Source organism: Denticeps clupeoides, chromosome 4 (assembly GCF_900700375.1).
Source record: "Denticeps clupeoides chromosome 4, fDenClu1.1, whole genome shotgun sequence".
Lineage (NCBI taxonomy): Eukaryota > Metazoa > Chordata > Actinopteri > Clupeiformes > Denticipitidae > Denticeps > Denticeps clupeoides.
The window spans coordinates 15,770,265-15,794,321 of record NC_041710.1 but is presented as its reverse complement, the minus strand read 5'-3'; the positions used below and the strand labels follow the sequence as shown (position 1 = coordinate 15,794,321).

General features: G+C 42.8%; 2 protein-coding genes across 10 annotated transcripts in view; one reads left to right on the top strand and one right to left on the bottom strand.

The window, feature by feature from the left end:
* The window catches only part of abhd3 (abhydrolase domain containing 3, phospholipase), a 28,529-nt gene extending 16,832 nt beyond the window's left edge, over positions 1–11,697 (bottom strand). For 5 of the 6 annotated variants that reach the window (XR_003749458.1, XR_003749459.1, XR_003749460.1 and 2 more), the window contains exons 1-8: positions 11,412–11,697; positions 10,594–10,757; positions 9,057–9,239; positions 8,166–8,211; positions 5,707–5,819; positions 4,884–5,057; positions 4,006–4,054; positions 3,704–3,869 (exon numbers count right to left, since the gene is read on the bottom strand). Coding sequence is in view for 2 of the 6 variants with exons in the window: in XM_028975644.1 (XP_028831477.1) it covers positions 3,704–3,869; positions 4,006–4,054; positions 4,884–5,057; positions 5,707–5,819; positions 8,166–8,211; positions 9,057–9,239; positions 10,594–10,757; positions 11,412–11,573 (1,057 nt within the window). In the remaining 4 variants the exon portion in view is untranslated. Of the gene's footprint in view, positions 1–2,217; positions 3,279–3,703; positions 3,870–4,005; positions 4,055–4,883; positions 5,058–5,706; positions 5,820–8,165; positions 8,212–9,056; positions 9,240–10,593; positions 10,758–11,411 lie in introns of those variants that run through there. The other variant, XM_028975642.1, reaches the window with a different exon arrangement.
* A 2,242-nt stretch (positions 11,698–13,939) lies between these two features.
* mib1 (MIB E3 ubiquitin protein ligase 1) overlaps positions 13,940–24,057 on the top strand; it is a 46,197-nt gene continuing 36,079 nt past the window's right edge. For 3 of the 4 annotated variants that reach the window (XM_028976430.1, XM_028976431.1, XM_028976429.1), the window contains exons 1-8: positions 13,940–15,647; positions 16,039–16,210; positions 20,133–20,262; positions 20,372–20,476; positions 21,145–21,211; positions 22,086–22,290; positions 22,498–22,681; positions 23,423–23,567. In XM_028976430.1, the coding sequence (XP_028832263.1) occupies positions 15,419–15,647; positions 16,039–16,210; positions 20,133–20,262; positions 20,372–20,476; positions 21,145–21,211; positions 22,086–22,290; positions 22,498–22,681; positions 23,423–23,567 (1,237 nt within the window). In that variant the 5' untranslated portion in view covers positions 13,940–15,418. The remainder of the gene's footprint in view (positions 15,648–16,038; positions 16,211–20,132; positions 20,263–20,371; positions 20,477–21,144; positions 21,212–22,085; positions 22,291–22,497; positions 22,682–23,422; positions 23,568–24,057) is intronic. The other variant, XM_028976428.1, reaches the window with a different exon arrangement.

Here is a 24,057-nt window from a genome sequence, read left to right as displayed (position 1 = left end):
AAGTTACTATAGTTACTCGTTCATTAGTGGAGCTATTAATTGACTCTTAACTTTTAACTCTTAAATAATGTGCAATGCTGCTTGAGCCATTAATACATACTTATTATTTAGATGTTATTTTTATTTCTATCTACACTCAAAGCGGGTCCGTAATCAGAAGGTTGCCGGTTCGAATCCTGATCCGCCAAGGTGCCACTGAGGTGCCACTGAGCAAAGCACCGTCCCCACACACTGCTCCCCGGGCGCCTGTCATGGCTGCCCACTGCTCACCAAGGGTGATGGGTTAAATGCAGAGGACACATTTCATTGTGTGCACTGTGTGCTATGCTGCTGTGTATCACATGTGACAATGACTTCACTTTACTTTATACTTTACATGGGTTTGGCTGTTATCAACATCCACATTGTTGGCCACTAGTTTTGATAAAGCGTGATATGATGATGTACATTTAACATATACATTCTTACCTTTAATTTAAGTATTTCTGTATATATTCTGTATAAGTCTGTATTTACCTTATAAACATTACTTTTGAAGTCGCCATTGCTGCGTCTGTTTTTGTGTGTGTTTGTGTACCGCCCACCTCTAATTATGACTGGTTTAACATGAAGTTTAACACAACTATAGCCAATCATTATCACTTGTGTGGTTTTCTTGCCCCTCACCAAAGAACAGAAGAAAGCTTTGCTGCTCCTGTGGATGAGTATGGGCTAATTAGAATTGTTCAGTGCCAATCATTGCATTAAAGGAATCTGAATGTTCTCTTTTGAATGTGCGTTCCACTTCATTTGAAGTTTCTATGCAACAATTGATCATTTGAATCATTCAAATTCAAGCACTGCAATTGTGATTCAGATACTGAAAATCAAAATCAGTTTCTAGTGGCACAAATATCAGCCCATACTGAGAGGCTGGTCAGATAAAAACAGTAACTAATTACAGTAAAACACTGCATATTGTCAGTAACGGTAACAGGGCTGTAACAAAGCAGATAGTAATTGGTCAGATTAATCATTACTGCCCTGTCACTGGTATTGATGCAGAGCAGTAATGGATGTTTTATAATCAGGTTTAATTGGTTTTGTTAATAAAGTGAGGGTTCATTAGTATTCATGTTAATATTAACACATACTGGATGTAAGTGACCCATAGGGCATTGGCATGATGCTCTGATTCCATCTGGTTTGACATGTCATCAATAATTCACTCAGGGTGAACTCTGTGACTAGTGAACTTTGTACATGGTTTTATTGCATTGTTAAATATATCCTTATTTCTGCAATACAACTGTGACACACAGTTTCATAATTCCCTCCTCACAAATGGCTGTTTGAACAAATCTGGCTTTCATACTGAGTCGCTATTCAGCGTACAGCACCTCTCAGTACGCGTAAATGAAAGCAGGAATTGGCTGAAGAACTTTGACCAGACTGGTATACCAGTCGAATATATGTAGCTGTTAGTATCAAGCGGTTAGATTCAAGGAAGAGCAAAAGTGCTACCACCACCAAGTCACGCATCATAGGCAATGGTATTGCCCAATGGTGATATAACATGTCCTGCCACCAAAATAGTTTAGGAATGGTATGAGGAACATGAAAAAAAAAGTTCAAGGTGTTCCCTTGACCTCTAAATTCTACACATCCCAAACCAATCAAGCATCTGTAGGATGTGCTGGAAGATCAAATCCCACCCATGAAGACCCCATCTCACAAGTTACAGGAATCTGATACTTGATACCAGCAGAGCTTGACAGATCAAAGCTATTTTGGGGTTTACCAGTAAAGTTTACAGTAAATAAGTGAACATGGCATCATGTCGTTTGCACATTCCGCATTTACAATTTACTTTGACTGCTGAACTTGTTGAAACAAGACCAAGGCTTACACCAGAACACAACACAGTGCAGTGGATTATATTGGAGAGGACAGCCAGCGCACTCCAGCCAAACTGGCCTACTCGCACCCAGCCCAGATGAGAGCTCATGGGAGAATAAAAATGTGACAGATGTGCAGCAACGTGCTGGCGCCCAAACAGTTGGAGCTGAGCCTCCGGCCTCTCAATCAGACATAATTCCCCTGGGCTGATGATAAGACCTGGGTGGGTCACTTTAGAGGTTACAGTCCTCGGGCGGCAATTGCCCTTTCACCTAGTTCTTGTCAGCTCTGGTGGTGTAGTGCCAACCCACCCAACCCAATCATAAAATCAAATGCGGCAAGGCTTTATCATTTATTTAAGACACGGGCATGTGCGCACATACATGTACATGTACACATACTCAGACTACAGAGACATTTTGTATGAAAATATTATTGCAGATGCAATGACACCTACTGGTGAGTCGGGTGGAACGGGACGTCATTTTGTACACCTATGTCAGGAGCTTTCCTTTTTTCCTTGATCCACAGTCGGAAACCAAAGCTTGCATTGTGATCACAGAATGTTGGGGAATGTTAAGCTGGTGTAAGGTTTAAGGCCAACCTGGCGGCAACCTCTGGGGCCGAGGGTCAACTCCCATTCTATATTCATTTTACAGTACAGGCGAATAATGTAAAAACAAGCACGCAGAGGGTTTGGGGAAGGAAATGTTCAAATTATTAAGTTACATCCCTGAAGTCTATGAATGGTACTGTACAGATGAACGATCAGACTGCCAGTTTAGTTGAAACCATGTGACCACGTGGGAAATGAAGTGGCTCTCTGTGCACTAAAATAGTCACTCTGTAGGATAATTCCACTCTACCTGTGTTTTTAGGTCTCGTTTGTCCCTGGTGTTTCCAGTTTTCTTTTTCTCTCTCTTTTTCAATCTAATTTAGTTTCTTTTAACTCAGGAGGGAATTCACATCTTGACATAGATGGCCTAGGTGCAGCCTCAAAGTCCATTACAAATTAAATTAAGAAACACATACACACACTGGACCAGAATGAAAAATACACACGTTATTTGGTTATTAAAAAAATTATATGAATAAATACAAGAACATAAAATGAAAGAACAAATAGCTGAACATGCCCTTATAAACGTGTGTGTATATATATATTTAATTTTTTGCACATAGCAAAAGGGAATGGGATGAAGAAGACATGACCAGCCAACACTAAAGGTCTTTTAGATGGTTCCCTTTTTCAATGACAGCCTTGGCAAACTGCCTGAAGACACGGTCCATGTATGTGTTTTGGCGTGGCCAGACACCCTCCAGAAAGCCAATGTGACCTCCATGACATGTGATCAGAATGGCCAGGTGAGGATTCTGCTTTACTGCTTCCACAGGAATAGCTGCAGATATAAATATATATACACATATATTAATTAGTGGTTATAAAATTTTTTGGTATATGGTCATTTTGGTATGTGAGGTGGTGGTAGCGTAGAGGCTAACACACCCAGCCTATGAACCAGACAATCACAAAGTCACAGGTTCAAACCCCACTTCCTGTGGATTTTTTTTCTTTTGGACTCCTGGTAACTTATGGCCTGCCCTTCCATGGTCACCAACGACCCTTCCCCAAGTTCACTGACACGTTACAGTTGTTTTACAACAAAAACAGTATTTGTCTTGTGAAAAGCCCTTTAAGACCAAATCAGTTAATCTGAACAGGAGCTTGTGTATACCATGCGCTGCTATTGTCCCATTCATTCAGGGGTACAATAAAAGGCTGATTTAGTCTCAGTGTGCCAAGTGAGTGAAATCTACGACTCACCGTGATTGGGGGAGAACACGTCATCAGCTGCGTTGAGGCACAGCATTGGCACCTGTACTGACTTCAGCTTGTGGATGGGACTGGCATCTCGGTAGTAGTCATCATTGGTTGGATAACCGAACATAATTGAGGTAAAACGCTCGTCAAACTCCCGGATGGTCTTGGCCTGAGGCAGAATGGTGAAGCATTTCCAGTGTCACTGCTAGTGGACTACTGTAATGAAAACTTTATTATACGCTATAGAAATGTTTATTGACTGATTGCTGTAAAGGACATGCACTGCACAGTGATGCATTGTTCACCTTCATCACATGATCAATGTCATACAGCTTCTCAAGAACTGGTCTGTGTCTGAAAAACAACAACAAAACTCACATATCTTGTAGACGTGGAACTCTAAAAGAAGATAGGCAGTGGCGGCAAAGCATATAAGGAAGTAGACTTGTAAAGGGTTCAAATCCTAACAACCAAGGAGCCTTTCATGCCTGCCCACTTCCCACTAAATGGTGATGGTTAAATGCAAAGGACATTGTGCGCAACGCGTGCTGTTGTGTATCACAATCACAAAAACAATCACTTTCACTCTGTCCACTCTCCATCACACCATAAGCTGTGGTTCCTTTATTGCATTGTGCATTATTTTTATTTTTTCTTACTTAAATTTCATGACATGACATCCAAACAGATCAGCTCTCCTTCAGCAATGATGATTTTGTCAGTATTAACATCATCACTGATGAGGACTGAAACATTATAAACATTTGGGAAGTTGAGACATATTGTCATGATTTGTGTCATTCTGGAAGTCTTCTTAAAGATTCTCCATATCCATCCTTCAGCTGGCATTATACGTTAATGAAAAGTGACTCCTGGAGTCAGATTCACCTGCACCTTGCATTCAAAACTTTTTGTTGTTACCACATATTTTGATTTATTATCACAGCTGATAATATTTTCTGAGGCAACAGCATTTCATGTCCTAATTTAATTACAAATCCTTCCTAACTCTGTACTCAGTTAAGCGCTTCAAGCTGACATGGCATGGAAATGAAGTAGAGCGGTCGGATCAGTGGAGGCCCAGGCCCACAGCCAGAACAGAACATGCGGGTCCAGTGAAAGCCAGTCTGGGTGGGATGCTGGCTAAGCTGCAGATAATCTGCTGTAACTCCCCTCCTCTCACCGATCCACAGAGGCCTGCAGGCAGCTGGTGAGGTATGAGTTGAAGAGAAAGCGGTCCAGGGGCTTCTCCAGCGAAGCGGTGCACTCAAAGACGTCCCAGCCGGCAGAGAAGACCACCACGCCTTTCAGGCACGTGTCCCGGCCCTTGCGCCCGAGGTAGTTGGCCAGCATCATACTGTTTTGGGGAAAGCAGAGGATGTTTAACCATCATTGTCAGGATTAGAGACCAAAGGCCTCTGCAGAATGGGACTCACAGTCCTCTGAGCCAAATTGCTGAAACATCAAAATGGAAGTAGTATATTGAAATAGGGCAGGGGCAGTCTAGGCTACTGAAAAGCGTGATTGTACAGATGTAACCTCGTGCACAGACTATGTTGCGTACTGTTCCTTCCTCCCGTACTGCACCTACATTCTAAAAGCACAATGCCACCTTACTGAAATTGCCGTAACAGCCACGCTTTAGTCAAATCAAAGCATCATGTTTACGTCATGTAAGCACATACAGCATAGACAGGGTTTTTATTCGTTATTCATAAGGAGGATGTACAAGGAGAAATTATCATTTAAAGGATTTATTTTTTTAAAAGGTAGAAATAGCGAGTAAGGGAGCGGACCCATAATCGGAAGGTTATTGGTTCGAATCCCAAACCACCAAGGTGCCACTGATGTGCCTCTGAGCAAAGCACTGTCCCACGCATGGCTGCCCACTGCTCACCAAGGGTGATGGTTAAATGCAGAGGACACATTTCATTGTGTGCACCGTGTGCTGTGCTTGTTGTGACACAATGACACTTCACTTTCACTTTCATATTAGTGTAACTCACCCTCCCATAGACACTCCAGCAGCCATAATTGGAGCAGCTTCATTGGACCTGTGGATGTGTTCAATGACTATCTCCAAGTCTTCTGTATTTGCTGCACAATATGTCCTGGGAGTCTTAAAAGCATAAAACAGATAACTGTAAGGTACTTCTAGCAATTGATCAATAGTGCTTGTCAGCTGAACACAAACTCATCAAACATTATTAGTCTTAGTCATTCAATCAACTAATGCACTCAGTTAACTTTTTATGATGAGTGCCACCTCTAACAACAGGAGGCAGTTTTAATCCTTTTATGAATATTATTTACTACTAATTGCAATCCAGTGTCAGTAATGATCAGTGTGATCAGTGTGATCACACAGCAACAGTGAATATTAACAATCATTTCCTGCCAGCAGAGGAAGTCTTTGTACCTCCATTTAAGAACCAAGGATTTGATTAAGGAAATTTGTCATCTTGGATGCATAAATATATATGCTTTAATTTTCAGGTGTATGTTTGCAGTTTTTATTTGAACAGAAGGTAGCATGTCACATCATACTGAGCAAACTCCAGTGGACACAGCAATTTTGGCATGTGTCTGTTAGTTGTAGATTTGGCACAGACTCATGCATTTTGTTTACACACAGCTACCCAGAGTATTGAAAAAAAGTACTGAAAAAATTTCATTAAGCAAAAGTAGCTTTACTTAAATTCTACTCAAGTAAAAGTACCCATATAAAATCTGCTTGAGTAAAAGTTAAAAAGGTAATTTGGAATGTACTTTCAGTAAAAGTTACTTAGTAACTAGTCATAAATCCAGCCCAGCACTAGTTTTTGACATTAGTGTGCTAGCATTAGCATGCAAACATGCTAGTTTTTAAACATGCTCCAAACGGCACTAAATGTCATCGCACTTTATTACGACCGCCTGCTCCTGCAGCCAATGCCCGGACAGGCCCATCAAACTTTCCTCTGGAATTTTGGTTTCCAATTTAATTATTAGTAATTAAAGTAATTTAATTATTAGTAATTATTTAAAGATTTGATACAAGGCACAGACAATTCAATAAAATCAATTATCTTATTTGGAGAGAGATGGTTATAATGTGAGAATATGCAAATTAGCTGGGCAACATTCTCTAGCAGTCAAGTTGTCATTGTTTGTGTCAAACAAGTTTGTATTTGAATTTGTTGTAATGCCTATTTCAAAAACAACTTAAAAATTACACACCAAAAAATTTACTCACAAAAACAAATGAATTACAGTAACGTGAATAAATGTAATTCATTACTTTGCACTTCTGGAAATTAGACTTAGAAATCGACTGTTCACTGCCAATAATAAATGAAGGTGTGACATTCCATCTCTTGTAATGCACCGGCCGTTTTAGTTGTGCTTCACTGGGTCAGTTTGCCAGATGGAAAACTGACTTGATTATATGATTATATGTGCATGAACTATAACAATTAAAACGGCAAGTTCTTTTAATTTGGTAGTTTACAAAGTGACATGGATTATCTGGTTGCCCTGATCTCTGGATGTTCTTCTATGATTACTTTCATCACATCAAATCTGATCTCACAGTGATCAAGCAGATGGGAGTGAGCCCCAAAACTCAGAAATGAAAGCAGGCCCATGCAATGCATGTTAATGGTATACCAGTTGGAGCACCGATTTGCCGAGTGTCGTTAAAAGGTGTCCAGCGGAATGGGGTCAGTAGCCCACTGGCCTCTTTAAACAAAGGGAAACATTCAGCACAGCCTGTGAATGGGAACTTGTAGACCACCACACGAAGGAGGTCTGAGAGGAAACATCGGACTTTTGAAAGCGGCTAATACCATCTATGAAATGGTGTGATGTCAGAATATTTTTTTAAGCTTGATGACTCGAGTATCTATGTGAATTCTTTCAGTTGTATTCACAGTGATGTAGAACGCCCCATCCTCTGTGCTACAACAAAAGGCTTTCATTCTTGCCTCCTGGCCTTGCCAGTCTAGTAGGACACAAGAATCCAAAGACTGAATCGAGTCATTGTGATTTCCAAGTGTCCTCATTTATTGCCTGGCTCAGGACTGTGTACAGACAACTTATAACTCAGCTAACCATGACAATTTCAGCTTTGAACAAAAATGAGAGATCCCTCTAATATTAGGGATCTGTGGATGTGTAACCATAATGGAATACAAACAAATGATTGTACACACTTGCATCTTATATTTATTAACAGTCTGTCCTTGATGTGACATGAATATGAACATGCTGAGATTTATCTGCAACATGCGTCCTCGATGCTAAACCAATTGGTTTATATTTACTTGAGAAATTACTAGAAAAAAAATAGAATGATTGAGAAAAACAGTGATCCTGGGTTGTGTGTGTGTAAAAATCAGAGCATGTCATCTGCTCCCATCTCCGGATTCCAGAACATTCTATTTAGGAACCCATTGACTGGATATGAGAATTCATTGAGTCTTACCAGGAGCTTTTCCCCAGACACTCCTCTGTTGTTGAACACCACACATCTGGAAAAAAAGCAACACAAACCTCCAGTGTCAGAGGAATACCTTGACATTATTAAAAAAACACACACAAGGGCATAACAACATAGTCCTTGATATCTGTCAAATCTGGATCTGTAGTTACCTAAACTATAGTGTTGTAATTGGCATTGCATAGTCCATGTTATGTGATCTGGAAACTACTACACTTCTCTACAGGCTACGGTTTGATCCACTGTTCCTCACTAATCAGCACCATAGACAGCGCATACTTCCTACTCAATTACATACATTTTATTAATGCGGTACTATGTGTATTAATGCATGGACTAAGCCGTTAACAGTGTTGGCTTGAAATATATTCCAATGCACATTAAAGTGTATAAGCGATCACAGAGCAGGCCAAAATTTCTTCAGCTGAAGGGGGCAGGTTGAAGGCCACCTCTGAGGACAGGGGTCTTTTTGACACAAGCCTGAACAGAGTGGGGGTGGGGAGTGCTCAGATTTTGCTGCAGCTCAGAGCAGCTCGTTTTGCTAAGCTGCCAAGCTAGTAAGCTGCAATTCATTAAGCTCAGGGGCAGGAAAGATCTAGAAGATGCTGAGTTTGCCCCTCTGTTGCTGCATGCCCATGCACACCAATTGAGAGAACAAGGTCCTTCCCTCATCCTGTCTTCGGAGAAAATGTGTCACTCTGCACATCTCCTGTGTTTGTGCAAGGCTCAGCTCTTTTCTGGACCATGAAAAGCTGCACCTGCATTGACCAAAGCACTGCAAAAATACTGAGCCATTAAGGACTTTAGAAATAAATAAATAAGTGGATAGTGCTGAACTAATGATGCAAAGGCAGAACGCTGGCCAAGGACACCTACCTATAGCCCAGATCTCGACTCTGATGGACCATGTGCAGGATGTAGGACTCACGGCTGGTGCCGGTCAGGCCCGGGAGCAGCAGGACGGTGGGCCGTGTGGTCGTGTCGGGGTACAATGCACTCTCATCGTTATCGAACCAGTCCAGAGAAATCTGTCCTCCATCTGGAGCCTTAATGAGCTCACTGCAGACATAGCAGGACATGCAGTTTAAAACCCGGCTCAGCCGGCAGGCACACCAGCCCAATTCACACTGGTCTAAATGGCTATGTGTGACCAGGCAGGCCTCTCAAATGCACATTCACGCGTTTGGAAAGTTGTTAAAAATCCAGCATGCGATTGCTAGTCATCGCTGAGCGCTAGACATGCAAACAGACTGCTGGCCACCATGTGATTATTCAGTATATTTACATTTCCATTTTACAGTAGTTACAGGGACAGTCCCCCTGGAGACACTCAGGGATACAATGGTTGAACCTGTGACTTTATGGTCTTCTGGTTCATAGGCGAGAGTGTGACCCACTAGACTACTACAACCCTTTTATAAAATCTGTGACTTTATTACAAAAACAGATGAATAAATGTGGCTGGTATGATAATGGTGAGAAGAAGAGAGTTTGCTGTTATGCATCCTTTCTAAATAAAAGGAACAGGGCCTGACGTGTTGACCTGGCTGCTGCCCATCGCCCTTCCCACAGTCCTTATATCCAGCATGCCGGTATAATCTTAGCCACCTCATGCTACGATCACAGCATGGAATTACAGAGCTCCCATTAAAAATGTAGCTAGGGGTCAGAGTGTACACAGACTGCGCCACCAGGAGCGGCGGCTCTTTCATTTCCCCTTTTCAATGAGAACCAAATGATTGAGTCATCTCTCATGTGCTCCTGAAATTTGCCACTGTCCTGGACCACTGACACCAGAGAAAATTTGTATTTTAATACTGTTTATACAATTTCATTTCTGCATCATTAGCTGTGTGTATGCAAAGAGCATTTGGTTATATCTGTACATTCGCATTTTGGGATGGCTATGAAGGTCTTTTGCTTCAAATTAAAAAGTGCAAAGAAAAGGTTGCACCACATAGCCTTATTACTTACATACCTGTCACTTGTATGAATAAAAAAAAGACAAAAACAAGAGTCCTAGACCATTTCAGTTTTGCTATGACATAAAACCACGTTAATCTATAATCAATGAGCAGTGTAAAATAGCTGTGTATGTTACACTTCCAGCACCTCATCTTTTCGACACATGAGATGACATCCTGCTCTACCACCACGCCCTACTGCCTTCGGCTCTCGCTTTGGAGTGGGGTAGGTGAGCTATATGAATTCAGCGGAATGAATTCAAAAAGAAGCGAGCTGCCGTCACTGAGCCTACAGAACCACACGAAAGCGGTATATTATCTGTCCGGCTGACAACAGGAGTCCACTTTCTGCTCTCTTGTAATTAACATATTCCTCATTAACCACACAAATCATTACTGAAGCAGAAAAGGATCTGGTTCATATATTGATAGCATGTAAAGAGCCTTACTTGCGGTAAGTGACGCCGGGTTTGGCGGTGACAAATGGCCTAAGCAGCGTCTGAACCCGGCTCTCCCAGCACCAGAAGGTAGGGTAGTACGTCTCTGACACCACCGGGCATTGTTCCTTCAAGAAATGATAGAATTTCTTCCCACCAGAAATGAGTTTGGGCTTCTGCAGAACAGAGAACGGCGTTCCAGTGAGACGGGAGAAACAGACGCATCTCAGCGATCATGCGGGTGAATACAGGCATGCGAATGAGAACACAGGTTCCTTGTTAAGCATCCATCGACACCGTTCAGCCTGACGTCGTCTTTAACGTTTTGACAGACCTTTAAACTATGACGTAACCCCACACCTCTCCGCACAGCCTAATCAATTCAAGGTTAGGAATATATCAGTTCATATATCAATATGTCAACCTCCACTAGAAAGCATTCAGCCTGGCATGCAGGAAACAACAGGGTCTGATGCTCTGCCATGGGGACGGTCAAGGCCAGAGACCCCATGTATGCTGCATGCAGACCCTGCAGATATGATGACATCGCCATACTTCACATTACTTAAATGCAAGTGTTTTCTGATCATTTTATGGTTGCTTTTTTTCCCCCTATAATAACCATAAGGATCAAACGGTAGCCTTGGGGTGGGCAGAAAGTAGCCTTCAATTGCGACTTGTGGTTAAAAATGAAAGCAGGAGGGCGAGCTCGGCGCGCTGCGGTGGGCACGTCCTGGCACCGGCGGCGCCACCATCATCCGCGGCGCTGGGCGAAGGCGCACGTCGCGCTGGAAGGGCAAAGTGTCGTTCGGCACGTCGGCGCGTCCTACCTTGGCGACGGAGATCAAGTAGTAGCAGGCGTACGCCGCGCCGAAGCCGAGCACCAACGACAAGCCCACCCCGGAGCCGAAAAAGCCCACTTTCACTTGGTTCTCCAGGTAATGCGACAGGTCTCGGGTCAACACGTTGAAGCTGAGCTCCAGCGAGATCATTGCCGGCTCCCGAGGTGCCTCTCGCGTCCGGGTAGCTTGGGGAGACGGCGTCTCGGCGCCCGATGCGTGTCCGAGTGTGAAGGGGAGAGTCAAGGGGACGGCGCTTTTATATAGACCGCCGCCAGGTGGCGCTGCGGCGCCGCGCTGCGGGCACCGAGACGCCTGCAGTTCCCGCGGCCGCAGTCGGAGACGCGCGTCTGCTGACGTCGTGGGAAACGCGGAACGCGTGGAATAGTGCGACGGATGCGCCTAAACAGTTCAAACGGGCTGCGGGAGGGCTCGGGTCGCAGGTGCCTTTGCAGTAAATAAGAATATAGATCAGCGAAGCGGCACATTAAAAAGAACCGCGGCGTTGTTATAACGTGGGGTGTTTAACTATCCGTGTCCGGACCGTCACTGGATGGAACTTCAGGGAACTGGGTGTCCTGGGAAGATAAGGAAACTTGAGTTGGATGCAGCATGTAGTGCCCCCTAGTATCCAACTCCTGCAAGGGAGCCTTTCAGGCCGGAATAACATGTGTAAGCATATTGCATTTACTGCATTCATCAGACGCCCTTATCCAGAGCGAATTACAATCAGTAGTTACAGGGACAGTCCCCTCTGGAGACACTTAGAGTTAAGTGTCTTTCTCAGGCACACGATGGTAGTAAGTGGGATTTAAACCTGGGTCTTCTGGTTAATAGGCGAGTGTGTTACCCACTAGGCTACTACCACCCTATATACCACCCTATATTAACATGCTTGTGTCTGTGATCTTTTTTTTTTTTAAGAAAATGTTGTGGGAGCAGTTGTTTTGTTGGAATGAACCCATAACATATATATTTGGGAATATAATAATAATAGTAATAATAAGCATATTACTATAAATATTACAGACAAATCTAACACTTACACAAGCACATGCGTACACATCGAACAAACAAATACAAAATGTATAAATACATTATAATTTTTTCTTAGTCTAGCACCCAACAATCTCCGAGCATGCTCTTCAATGACAAGTCTGAGCCTTATCAGGGCTCGTAGTTTGTAAACTCGATATTCTATAGAAATCGAACGAGAATTGCTGGTGTCTTCCTATTGTAAGTCGCTTTGGATAAAAGCGTCTGCTAAATAAAGTAAAGTAAAGTAAAGTAAAGTTTTTTTTTGTTTTTTTATTAGTTGTCTTTAGTGAAGCGAAAGTGAAATGATTGTCATTATGAAACGCTGCAGCACAGCACACAGTGACAGAACGAAATGTGTCCCCTGCTTTTAACCATCACCCTTGGTGAGCAGTGGAGGAGCAGTGTGTGGGGACGGTGCTTTGCTCAAGGGAACCTTGATGGTTGAGGATTTGAACCCGGAACACGGTTACTTCCTTTCCCACTAGGCCAACCCCTCACTGTCATCCGCTATAATTTTTTTGAAACTTTCAAAGAAAGTTAGTACAACGTTCTACACTGATGATGGTCTTTTCTGTACCACCAGGTTAAAGAAAAATAGATTTAAAAACAGTGGTTGTCCAGGTGGTGTAAATGTTTTCCCCTGGAAACACAAGGCGAACAGACATTTCTCTTCAAGCACCAGCAGGGAGCAGTAAAGTCTGCGTCACCTCAGTCCTCTGTCAGGACCACATCAGGTAGATTACATTTTACATTTACAGCATTTATCAGACGCCCTTATCCAGAGCGACTTACAATCAGTAGTTACAGGGACAGTCTTCAGTCTTGCTCAGGGACACAATGGTAATAAGCAGTATTTGAACCTGGGTCTTCTGGTACATAGGCGAGTGTGTTACCCCTAGGCTACTACCACCTTTGTTCAGATTGTTCAGGAATGCGGGGAAGCACAACATGCTGCCAGTTATGCACATGCCATGTGCATGTCTTCAAGAGAACACACTGTTTTCTCAATTCACACTGTTTTCTCAGTTCATGGCTTCATTAAAGACAATGAATAAAGGACATACAGCGGGGAAGGAAGCAAGGCCACCACTGCCTCAGTAAGAGCATCTGCCAAATGTTGTAAATGGCCGGCCACAAGGGTGTCACTGAGCGAAGCATCTAATTCGCTGTCAGTTATTGTAATTGCAATGCAGTACAACAAAATAGCTTGTTCCTCATCAGAAAAACGACAGAAGGCAATATTCTCAATAGAAAATAAAACACAAAAGACATGCAGACATGCATATAGGAATAAGAAGCAGTGATCATAAATTGCACATACACTACGCCAATCAACTATAATCGTTAAAATGTTAACCACACAACGTATGTTACACTGCGTTATGGAAAAAGAGAATAATAATTGGTCATGCCACCATCTACAAAAAGAATCTTGTTGTCACATAAATGCAGACACAGAATAACATGCTATTGAAATAGATCAAAGTGTCTCATTTATTTTCATGAATAAATACAGCACAATAAATAAGTAACGGCATTGAGTGGGATGATCGATTTAAAACACACTTTTCATTTTACTTTTAGCATACTTACAACTGTGGATGAGTAATTTTGGAAATAATACAATTAAAAAGAAAAAAAATAATAAACTTATCAGAAACTTAATTATGTTCCTAATGTTGTTATGTTCATTGTGCCAGGGCGATGTCTGCACGTCCCCGTATTATTTTGTACCCCCGTGTGTGTACGTCATGGCGCCGCGCCAGTTCACTTTAATACCCCGGTGACGTCACATGACGCCACGGGAGCAGCTCGAGTCCAAACAGACCCTTCCTCCCACCGGCCTCGGCCCCGATTCACAAGTAATGGCGCCGCGAACGTCTCGAGTTTTATCAGCAATAGCGCCCGCGTTGTGACAATCGAGCAATTTCGACTCCAAACAACATTATTTTGCAAAACCATTAACGAAGGTCTCATATTTCGTGCCGACGTGGCTCCCTGCTGGTCGGCGGTTCGACAGTACAGAACCAGCGCAGTGGCGGTCGGGCGGGCGGCTCCCAGACGTCCCGACGCGCTGGGACCGCCAAGTTTGTCGGCTCGCACCCCCGACGACGCCCCGCCTCGGCATCGTCGCCCATTGTTGCAGCGCGTCGGAGGAACTCACGCCCCTCACAAGTTGCGTCCATCTGTTGAGTCCCCCCCCCAGTGGAGCTCCGTCCAGCTGCGGGTTGGCGGCGCCGATTCTGTCGTAAACCAGGGGGAGAAACTTTGCCAATAACGAACACTTCGTTTTATTTATTGATCTTTTCCTTATTTCTTCTTTTATTATTTTTTTTCTACAGTCAGTTGTTGTCGTTGTGGCTGCTGCAGGTTGCAAAACGCCAGACGATGTGGAGAAGTTTTCGCACCTCACGTTGCCGACTGAAACGCGCATTTAACTAGCCGGACGCGGCTTTTGTTTTTGTTTTCTGCCCTTTCTGGTTTATTCGGTTTTTCTTTTTCTTATTTCGCTAACTCGCCGCACCATTCTACTCCCAGGCCGGTCACCGCGGCACACGTCGGGCGTGAATGTTGTGGTTTTAATGAAGGTATGTCTGGTTTTATTTTGTTTGCTAGCGCCATCGCCAAACACGGGCGCTAGCTAACTAGCCGGTTAGCTTTTTTTCCCCGAGTCGGTTTGCTCGCTGCTTCAGTTCGCTGCTCGGAGGACGCGGAACACGTCGACACTTATTGTTATTTCATTGTTTTTGTCTGGCTGCAGTTGTGCGGTTAGTGAGCGCTTAAGTGAAACCGGGCTAGTTGTTTAGACTGTGCGCACAAGCTACCGAAGCTAACGTGGCGCTGCTAGCCAGACTAAATGCAATTAACGCAGAAGCTCTGAAGCTTCTCAACGGGGAAAACGTCGTCGTCGTTTGTTTTTTTTTTTTTTTTTTTGCGATACTGCGACATTTGGCTCGTAAATGACCACCGGTAGGAATAACCGCATCATGATGGAAGGAGTGGGGGCGCGCGTCGTCCGAGGTCCGGACTGGAAGTGGGGCAAGCAGGACGGCGGAGAGGGGCACGTCGGCACCGTGAGGAGTTTCGAAAGTCCGGAGGAGGTGGTGGTGGTCTGGGATAACGGCACCGCGGCCAACTACCGCTGCTCGGGCGCCTACGACGTGCGGATCCTGGACAGCGCACCCACAGGTGAGCGGCCTGTCCGGCGGGGATCGATGCTGATCCTCCGGATCTACTCTGTCTCTCGGTTTATCCTGTCTGTCAAGCGCTGGAGATTCATTAATCAACAGCGCGCAGCTGTCCGGGGTTAACCTGTCTGCTACCTCTTCTGCTATAACCATCATCGTCATTATTTTTGTTGTTTTCTTCAGTGATCGACTCGGTTATGACAACGACCCATCTGATCACAGCACCATTAAATCTGGGATTAGATATAATCTGTTTTTTACCATCTGTTAGATACCTGTAATGTGGAACCCAGATCAAATATCGCTTTTTGTCTTTACAATGTTAAAGCTATTGTACTTCTGAATTAATTCAAGTGTATTAATGCAAATGAATACATAATACATTATCACAGGTATCAAACATGATGGCACCATGTGCGACACCTGCCGTCAGCAGCCCATCATTGGCATCCGCTGGAAATGCGCCGAGTGCACCAACTATGACCTGTGCACAACCTGTTACCATGGAGACAAGCACCACCTGCGCCACAGGTTCTACAGAATTACTACACCCGGCAGTGAGCGGTAAGAACGTCCGTGCCCATTGTATTGGGGCTGCAACTATCTTAATATTTTTGGAATCGAGTATTCTGTAGATTTTTTCATTGAGTAATCGGATAACTCATACTTTTGCATTTTTAAACAACTGTCTATACCAATGTGTTATGCAATATGAAAATCCTCTTAAAATTAAACTTTTAAAAACTTTTATTAGATCAGAGCTTAAAACCTTTGGGTTACTGGCTCCAGAACTAAGACCATTTAATCAATCTTTCTGTTAAACATTCATGATGTACATGAAAAAAACTATGAAACATAGGTTAGCTTATTTGTCCTTAGTTTTATTTTAATAAAAAAAGGATAAAGGGGTGTTCCCCCTGCTATAGCCCATCTGAGCATAAAGAGAACAAAAAGTATAAAGGTACAAAATAGTAAAAAGAAAATATAAAAAAAAAAACAATTCAAGTATTACTAATAATCTAACTTAAACAATACAGTTCAAGTTTCCATGAGGTAGGTAGGTAGGTAGAATGTTTGTCTTTGTGCAATGTTATGTGCAATATGGAGAGAATTTGTATTAGTGCATGTGCAAGCCTGCGCCGCTGTGATGTACTGTGGGGAAGAAAAATAAACATTAATTTGTGCAACAAATGCTCTAAACTCGCCCAAAAGCAAATCTATATGCTAATGAATGTAGATTTGTCCATCTGTTGCATTTATTATGACTACCTTATGTATGGGGAAGGCGTGTTTTGAGATGTAACCTATCAGTGTGTGTGTGGCGCATGCAGGAGGGAGGGATGAATTACATGAGTGAGATCTTGGTGTATTTGCTCTCTTGCTACTTATCATGTCTCGTCACTATCGACTCATAACCCAAATAATGTACGTTCTAAGAAGCGCTAATGTTAGTTAGCAAACATAAAAATACGATACCTTGTAGAAGCTCCGGGTCCGCTTTGAGAAGTGCGGTTCACGTGAGGGTGGTTTCGGTTCAGGTGCTGTAGCTTTGACGAAGTACTATTATGTAAGCCAGGTCCGTTTTACTGTGTATACACTGCACTACATTGTCCACCTCACGCAGCGTAAAATGGTCCCACACTTAGACATTTTATGCCTTTTACGCACAAACGGTATTTTCATTTACCGTCAATAAATCGCGCCTTCTTATATCTTTGAAATTCGCTTCGTTCTGTGTAAAACAATGATACCGGTGCTGCACAGCTCCACACTGGGTAGCTCCGTGGGAGCGATACGATAATAGATGGAATTTGGTGACTAATTAAACGAAGCCTTGAGGCAAATTTCTCTAACATTTTTTGTAATCGAGTTACTCGAATAATCATTTCAGCCCCACATTGTATACACATGTTGTCATCATTACAGCCCATTGCTTTGAAAGAATTGCGCACTAATGTATATCATCAATTCCCGTTGGCATGCGATTGTTGTGCCTCTCCGTATGTGACCCTACAGCATCAGGCAGTATGACAACATTTCTAAATGATTGTGGGTGTCTTTGACTACACGGATTGGTGTAAACATGTTAAATTGCAGTGCTGGTCAATGACTGGTCAATGTTTCTCAGCTCTTTCTCTGATATTTATTTGGCCATTAGGATAAGTTATGTTCTAGATCTGTGAATATACCAAAATTTATTTGTTCGTGTCTTGCTGGCTATCGAATTTTACATTTACAGCATTTATCAGACGCCCTTATCCAGAGCGACTTACAACTAGAGCAATTTAGGGTTAAGTGTCTTGCTCAGGGACACAATGGTAGTAACTGGAATTTGAACCTGGGTCTTCTGGTTCGTAGGCAAGTGTGTTACCCACTAGGCTACTACCACCCGGTGATCTGTTTGCAGTGACAGCCGTCAGATTGCACTAGACGAGGAGTTTGTTTCCTTGTGCAGTGTTTTGCTGAGATTGGTATACTCATTATATTACTTCTATAAATATTTTTAACAATTGTGTGCTTGTTCCATGCTTCCACAAAGAATTTCCCCTTAACACAAAGGCAGTGTGTTTTTTTTACCTGATTTTTGCATACTTTTGGATCTGTTTTGGATTTGGGTTGATAATTGGCTAAAAAGCATTATATAATTTAATATAGGAGAAGATTGGTATGTTTTGGCCTAGCATAGTGAAATGAAATCCAGGTAGTGTTAAAATGGTCCTTCCTGTTGTGACGTTTTAGACTGCTGCCCTTTCCTGCAATCAGATAAGTGACAGTCAGTCTCTCGTTAGCTGACGCAGTATGACAGTATTTCAGTGTCATCTTGAATATCACAAATGCAATCTGTTTTCATAATTCAATTAAAAGGTTAAACAGTCATATGTACTATACTTATTACATGTGAAATCATTTTTTTTACAAAGCTATCACAATATGTAGATGTCCAAATTTTGTTTGTTTATGCGGTCAGTACTTAATGATCTGAAAAGCTAATCATATCAAGTTAATGAATGCTTAGACTGTATAATAATACATACTATATTTAAATGAACAAGCAAAGGAATTGCTGTTGATTAGTTGATGTCTGAATCTTGATTTTCCAGGTTTGCAAATGTTTATAAAATGTGTACAACAAATTTGTATTGGGTGAGTAAAGTACAGAATTCCCATAAATAATTTAATAGTGTTGCATAGAACAGAGGGATACATATACAATTGGTAGCACCATGCCTTATCCTTTCCTACCTCCTGTGATTTCACATTTGCAGAAATTGACTGCTAGAGGTATATTTTATGAAAGTCTTCAGAGAAGTAAACTAGTGCTTAGGTAAAGCTACTGTAATTTTCATGCTATACTGCTTAGATGTTGCTGGTGCAGCATTTAGCACATTCAGAAGTGCGTGCATACACAGAAATTGAATTGATGTAACCAAGTGTAGCTTTGTTTCTGGAGTAGGGCTGGGCAATGTGGCAAATTGATTATGATATACAAATTTTTACACACTTTTTCTGATTGACTGAAACCAAAGACACCAGAGATTAACACACAAACAATGACCATCACAGTCTTCCTCACCTCCTTTTTCAGCCTTTTTGTTAGCTTTACGCAGTGAACAATGTCATGTGTATGCCCCTCGATAAGTTAATTAAAAGCTCGCCAGATCTGAAATCTGATTGGATTATTTTGCTTCATAGACATTCAGTGATCCACATGCACGTTCTCTCTCTCTCATCCCATGATTTTCATTGTGTGCTTGATGAACACTCTCATGTCTCACATACATGCTTTTGTTTGCTTGTGCTAGTTTCCGTGATCTTTAATTCAATTTGTTGGCATCAGGGAGCTGCTATTAATATGTGGGAGACTCCCAGAACTTTGGGACCCTTGAGACTCAGGCAGCATGAACCTCCATTTAACAGTAGTGTAAATACATAGACAAAATATGCAAATATCTGCCATTTTATTGCGATTGTGAACAATGCCCAAAGCTGATCACAGAGATCAAGCTGAATTTTATCACGATTATTGATTGAGATTGAATATTTGCCTGGATTGGTGCCACGTTATTTTAATTTAAAACATGGTTCTAAAACGCTTACTTCAATTGGGAGTCCACAGGTAGGTTCTGTATTTTGTTTTAAACCTGACTGTACGTGAATGATTGCAGCATGAAGTTGAAAGCATCTGCCTTGGCCTGTCAGTACAGATTTAATGAGTCCCATTATCAAGTGCCTGTAGTTCAGCACTGAGAATCTGAGACGGCCATCTGCCTTGGCAGCTTCCTTACTGCTGTGGTAATGTGCAGGTCAGGTCCATGTGTTAAATTGAGGGCTGGTGTGTTGTTTTTTTTTTTTTTTTCCTCCATGAAAGTAGAAAAGAAAAGTGTGTTCCTGGTGGAACCTTTACCATTTCAAAAAATAATTTAGTGACTAAAATTATTCAGATTCTTTAAAATAGTTTTTTATTTATTTGCTGTGTTTTCTTCAGAGTCCTTCTGGAATCCCGTCGCAAGTCCAAGAAGATCACAGCTCGAGGCATCTTCACCGGTGGCCGTGTGGTGCGGGGGGTTGACTGGCAGTGGGAGGACCAGGATGGTGGTAATGGCCGGCGTGGAAAGGTAAGATGATTATTCATTGGCATTTTTGTGTCTAGTGTTAAGTCATATTGGTGTACTGTCTTTTTTTTTTCCCTCTTAACTGTTTCATTCACTCACTACCATGTTCTAGGTGACAGAGATTCAGGACTGGAGTGCAGCGAGCCCTCACAGCGCTGCCTACGTCCTGTGGGACAATGGGGCAAAGAACCTCTACAGAGTGGGCTTTGAGGGCATGGTGAGTAACCTACAGAACACAGACATTCGCTGGCTGTCTTTTGTGTCAGCCCATTAAAAAGTGGTGGGCCTTTCTCGTGGGCCTTTGTGAGAGCCAACCAGCCGGCATGTCCCTGCGCTATTGTGGAAGCAGCTGGAGGGGGACATCTGCATGATAAAAGAAATCTGTTTCCCCTTGCTTTTATAACAGAGGGAGAGAGAGGGAGGGGAGGACACGGGGTCACTGGTGAGGGAGGGTCTGTTTCAAACGGCTGGTGTCCACTGGCTAAAATGCACTGTGCTTCATATGAATCTGAACCAATCAGAGCAACAGTTAGTCTGGCAGCCCTTTCTTTGTTATTAAAATGTACATCCATATGGTTGGTGGGCACATCTGTTGGGGAAGTTATCCGAGTCATGTTTCATGCTCTGAGCCTGCCATGGAATAAAACAAGTATATCCAGATACTAGTTATTATGTTGCCCATGTCTGTCCTCTAACCAAATACATTCAAAGACTTCATCACATTTAAACACATGAGGTCTTTTATGTCTGAGGGTGAGTCCTTAAGCCTCTACTGAAATAAAGGTGGCAACATTTTGCTGTTTTTCTTTGACCTTCACCCTTTGTGTATTTTAAACCTGTGTGAGATGGGTGTTTGAATCTAATTAGTCTTGAATTTTTCCTCAGTCGGACCTCAAATGTGTCCAGGATGCTAAAGGGGGCACTTTCTACAGAGATCACTGCCCTGTGTTGGGTGAGTAAGACAGGTGGTGGGGAATGTCATTGTTGCTGCATTTATCCACAGGTCACCACCAGAGGTCAGCACAGGACAAATGTAATCATAGTGCATTTCAGTTGATTACAGAGCATCACTTTTTCAACATTTTGTTATGTTACAGCCTTATTCAAAATGAATTAAATGCATTTTTACACACACACACACACACACACACAACACCCCATAATTTCAATATGGAAAAATTATTTCTTGAGGTTTTGGTAAGTTTATTCAAATAAAAAAACACTCAGAAAGCACATGTACATAATCACAACCTTTGCTCAATACTTTGTCGAGGAACCTTTGGCAGCAATTACAGTCTTTTTGAGTATGGCACACCTATTCTTGCAGCATCCCTCAAACTCCATCGGGTTGGGTGCTTCACTGTAGGGATGATATTGGCCTGGTGATGAGAGGTGATTCTCATTGTCTGAGAGTCCTCCAGGTGTCTGGCCACTCTACCATAGTGTGTAGAATTCTGAGGGAAAAATTAACATAATCCTTTTTAGAATAAGGCTGTAATATAACAAAATGTCCTGTGTATACATTCCAAATGCAGTGTATATTGCTTACATTTTCTGACAGTGTTCTTGTTTCCCACTGGAACTGAAAATTATTTCCATTTTTATGTGCTATTTGGTCTTTAATATCTGTGTGCTACAGAAGTGAATCATGATTCAGATAGATGCTGGACAAACTGCTACTGTGACTCATATTTTACCTAAGAACCAAAAATTAATGAACAATGTATTGCTAAGAGATTCTGAAGACAGTACGGTTTCGGTATCCACTATGTGCATATGACTTTTTATAATGTGGCTGACTCTTTTTCACTTTATCTGAATGTCAGGTGAGCAGAACGGTAACAGGAACCCTGGTGGCCTACAAATTGGTGACCTGGTTAACATTGACTTGGATCTGGAGATTGTGCAGTCTCTGCAGCATGGCCATGGTGGATGGACTGATGGCATGTTTGAGACGCTCACTACCACTGGGACTGTGTGTGGCATTGATGAAGACCATGATATTGTTGTCCAGTACCCAAGTGGAAACAGGTAATGACCGTACACTTCCCCTTGTTTTTCTGGCCTTGTGCATGATATATGGGACCAATGCAACTTTAATTCTCTATTAATGTCCTGCTCATAGCCTAATCATTAATTTTGTAAATGTTATATGAACGTTCATGTAGTATGTAATTCTTCAGTGTCTCAGCCTCCACCATGTGTCTGTGTAACAAGGTGCATGATGACGTTTTGCAGATGGACATTTAACCCAGCAGTTCTGACCAAGGCCAACGTGGTACGCAGTGGGGAGGTGGCAGGAGGAGCTGAGGGCGGCAGCTCCCAGTTCATGGTGGGCGATCTGGTACAGATATGCTATGACATTGACCGCATAAAACTTCTGCAGAGGGGTCACGGCGAGTGGGCTGAAGCCATGTTGCCGGTGAGTCTAACCACACTATGTCGTATGTCGACTCCGATACTGAAGTATCTTGACTCATTCTTGAATGGTGAAGTTCATTCTGGACCATTCATTGCTGAGCGAGGAGATTCACTGCCACACTGGTGTTAAATCACAAGCATACAAGTTCCTTTACTACTGCTGCATTTGTCATTGCTGCAGAGCATACTGGCACCTGCATTTCAATAGAGGCTGGACAAGGTCTCAGATGCACCAATATTACAGAACAACCAGTATTCAAAACATTTCAAGTTAATCCATTTTAGCACATACACAGAACTTTGAGGCATGTGCGGTCCAGAACTGTGAAGATTAAATTGTGCTCATAGCTTATTGTGTAAAGTGATACATCTTTGCCAGTTGGCTGAGTAGTTTCTTTCCTTGCAGCCTTTAATTTATCAGATGTTAGCACTTTTATTTTGAGAGGCTTATGGGTTTCAGAGTACTTTCAATGATTGGCTCTTTCCTCGTCCCTGCAGTGCCATTTGTTCTGTGTCTGGTCCTCCTCATATAAAATGCTTGTAAAAACCAGCTGTGATGGGTTCTGGGTTGTGCTATGTTTTAAGAAATATCACAGAAAGTGATGAGCGGCAAAACGCATCCTCTTGGTTTCCTCTTGGTATATATTTCTTAGAGACTTGGGAATAAATGCGGTAATTAAAAAATGCAGATGTATTGATCCCTTTGTTCTCTTGAACCTGCGCTCTAACTGTTTTTACTCAGACCCTTGGGAAAGTGGGCCGCGTCCAGCAAATCTACTCAGACAGCGACCTGAAGGTGGAGGTGTGTGGCACATCCTGGACATACAACCCTGCTGCTGTCACCAAAGTGGCCCCTGCAGGCTCTGCAGTGACTAATGCCTCAGGAGGTAAGGGAACAGTGTAAAGGGAGAAGAGTGAGACATCTCACTAAGGGAGACGCCCCTTGCGTGGCTATTTGCTGAAACCCAATTGTATCACGCTTGGACGGATGGGCCTGCAGGAGGCCCCCAGTGCTCATCCAGTCCCTCATTCCAGAAACCAGCTCTTCCTGACGGAATGCAAGCTAGGCATTCTGGTGAGATGTCTCACTCATCTCCCTCAGAGAACCTGGGTTACAAACGTAACCTTTCGTTCTCTTTTGGTGTATTTGCGCGACATCTCACTATGGGATATAGAAAGTGCTCTGATTGCCAGGCCAGTAACCGGAAGGGCCGAAGGCTGAGGAGCGCATGTTAGCAACAGACACACCCCTAAACAGTGGCCAAGATGCCGCCATCCCTCTGGCAGCAGCCCCTGATCCACGCAAGCCATAGAAATAGCCGGCATTAGCCAGTGGAACCACCTCTGCTTGGACAGATGTTTACCCCATGAGGGGTT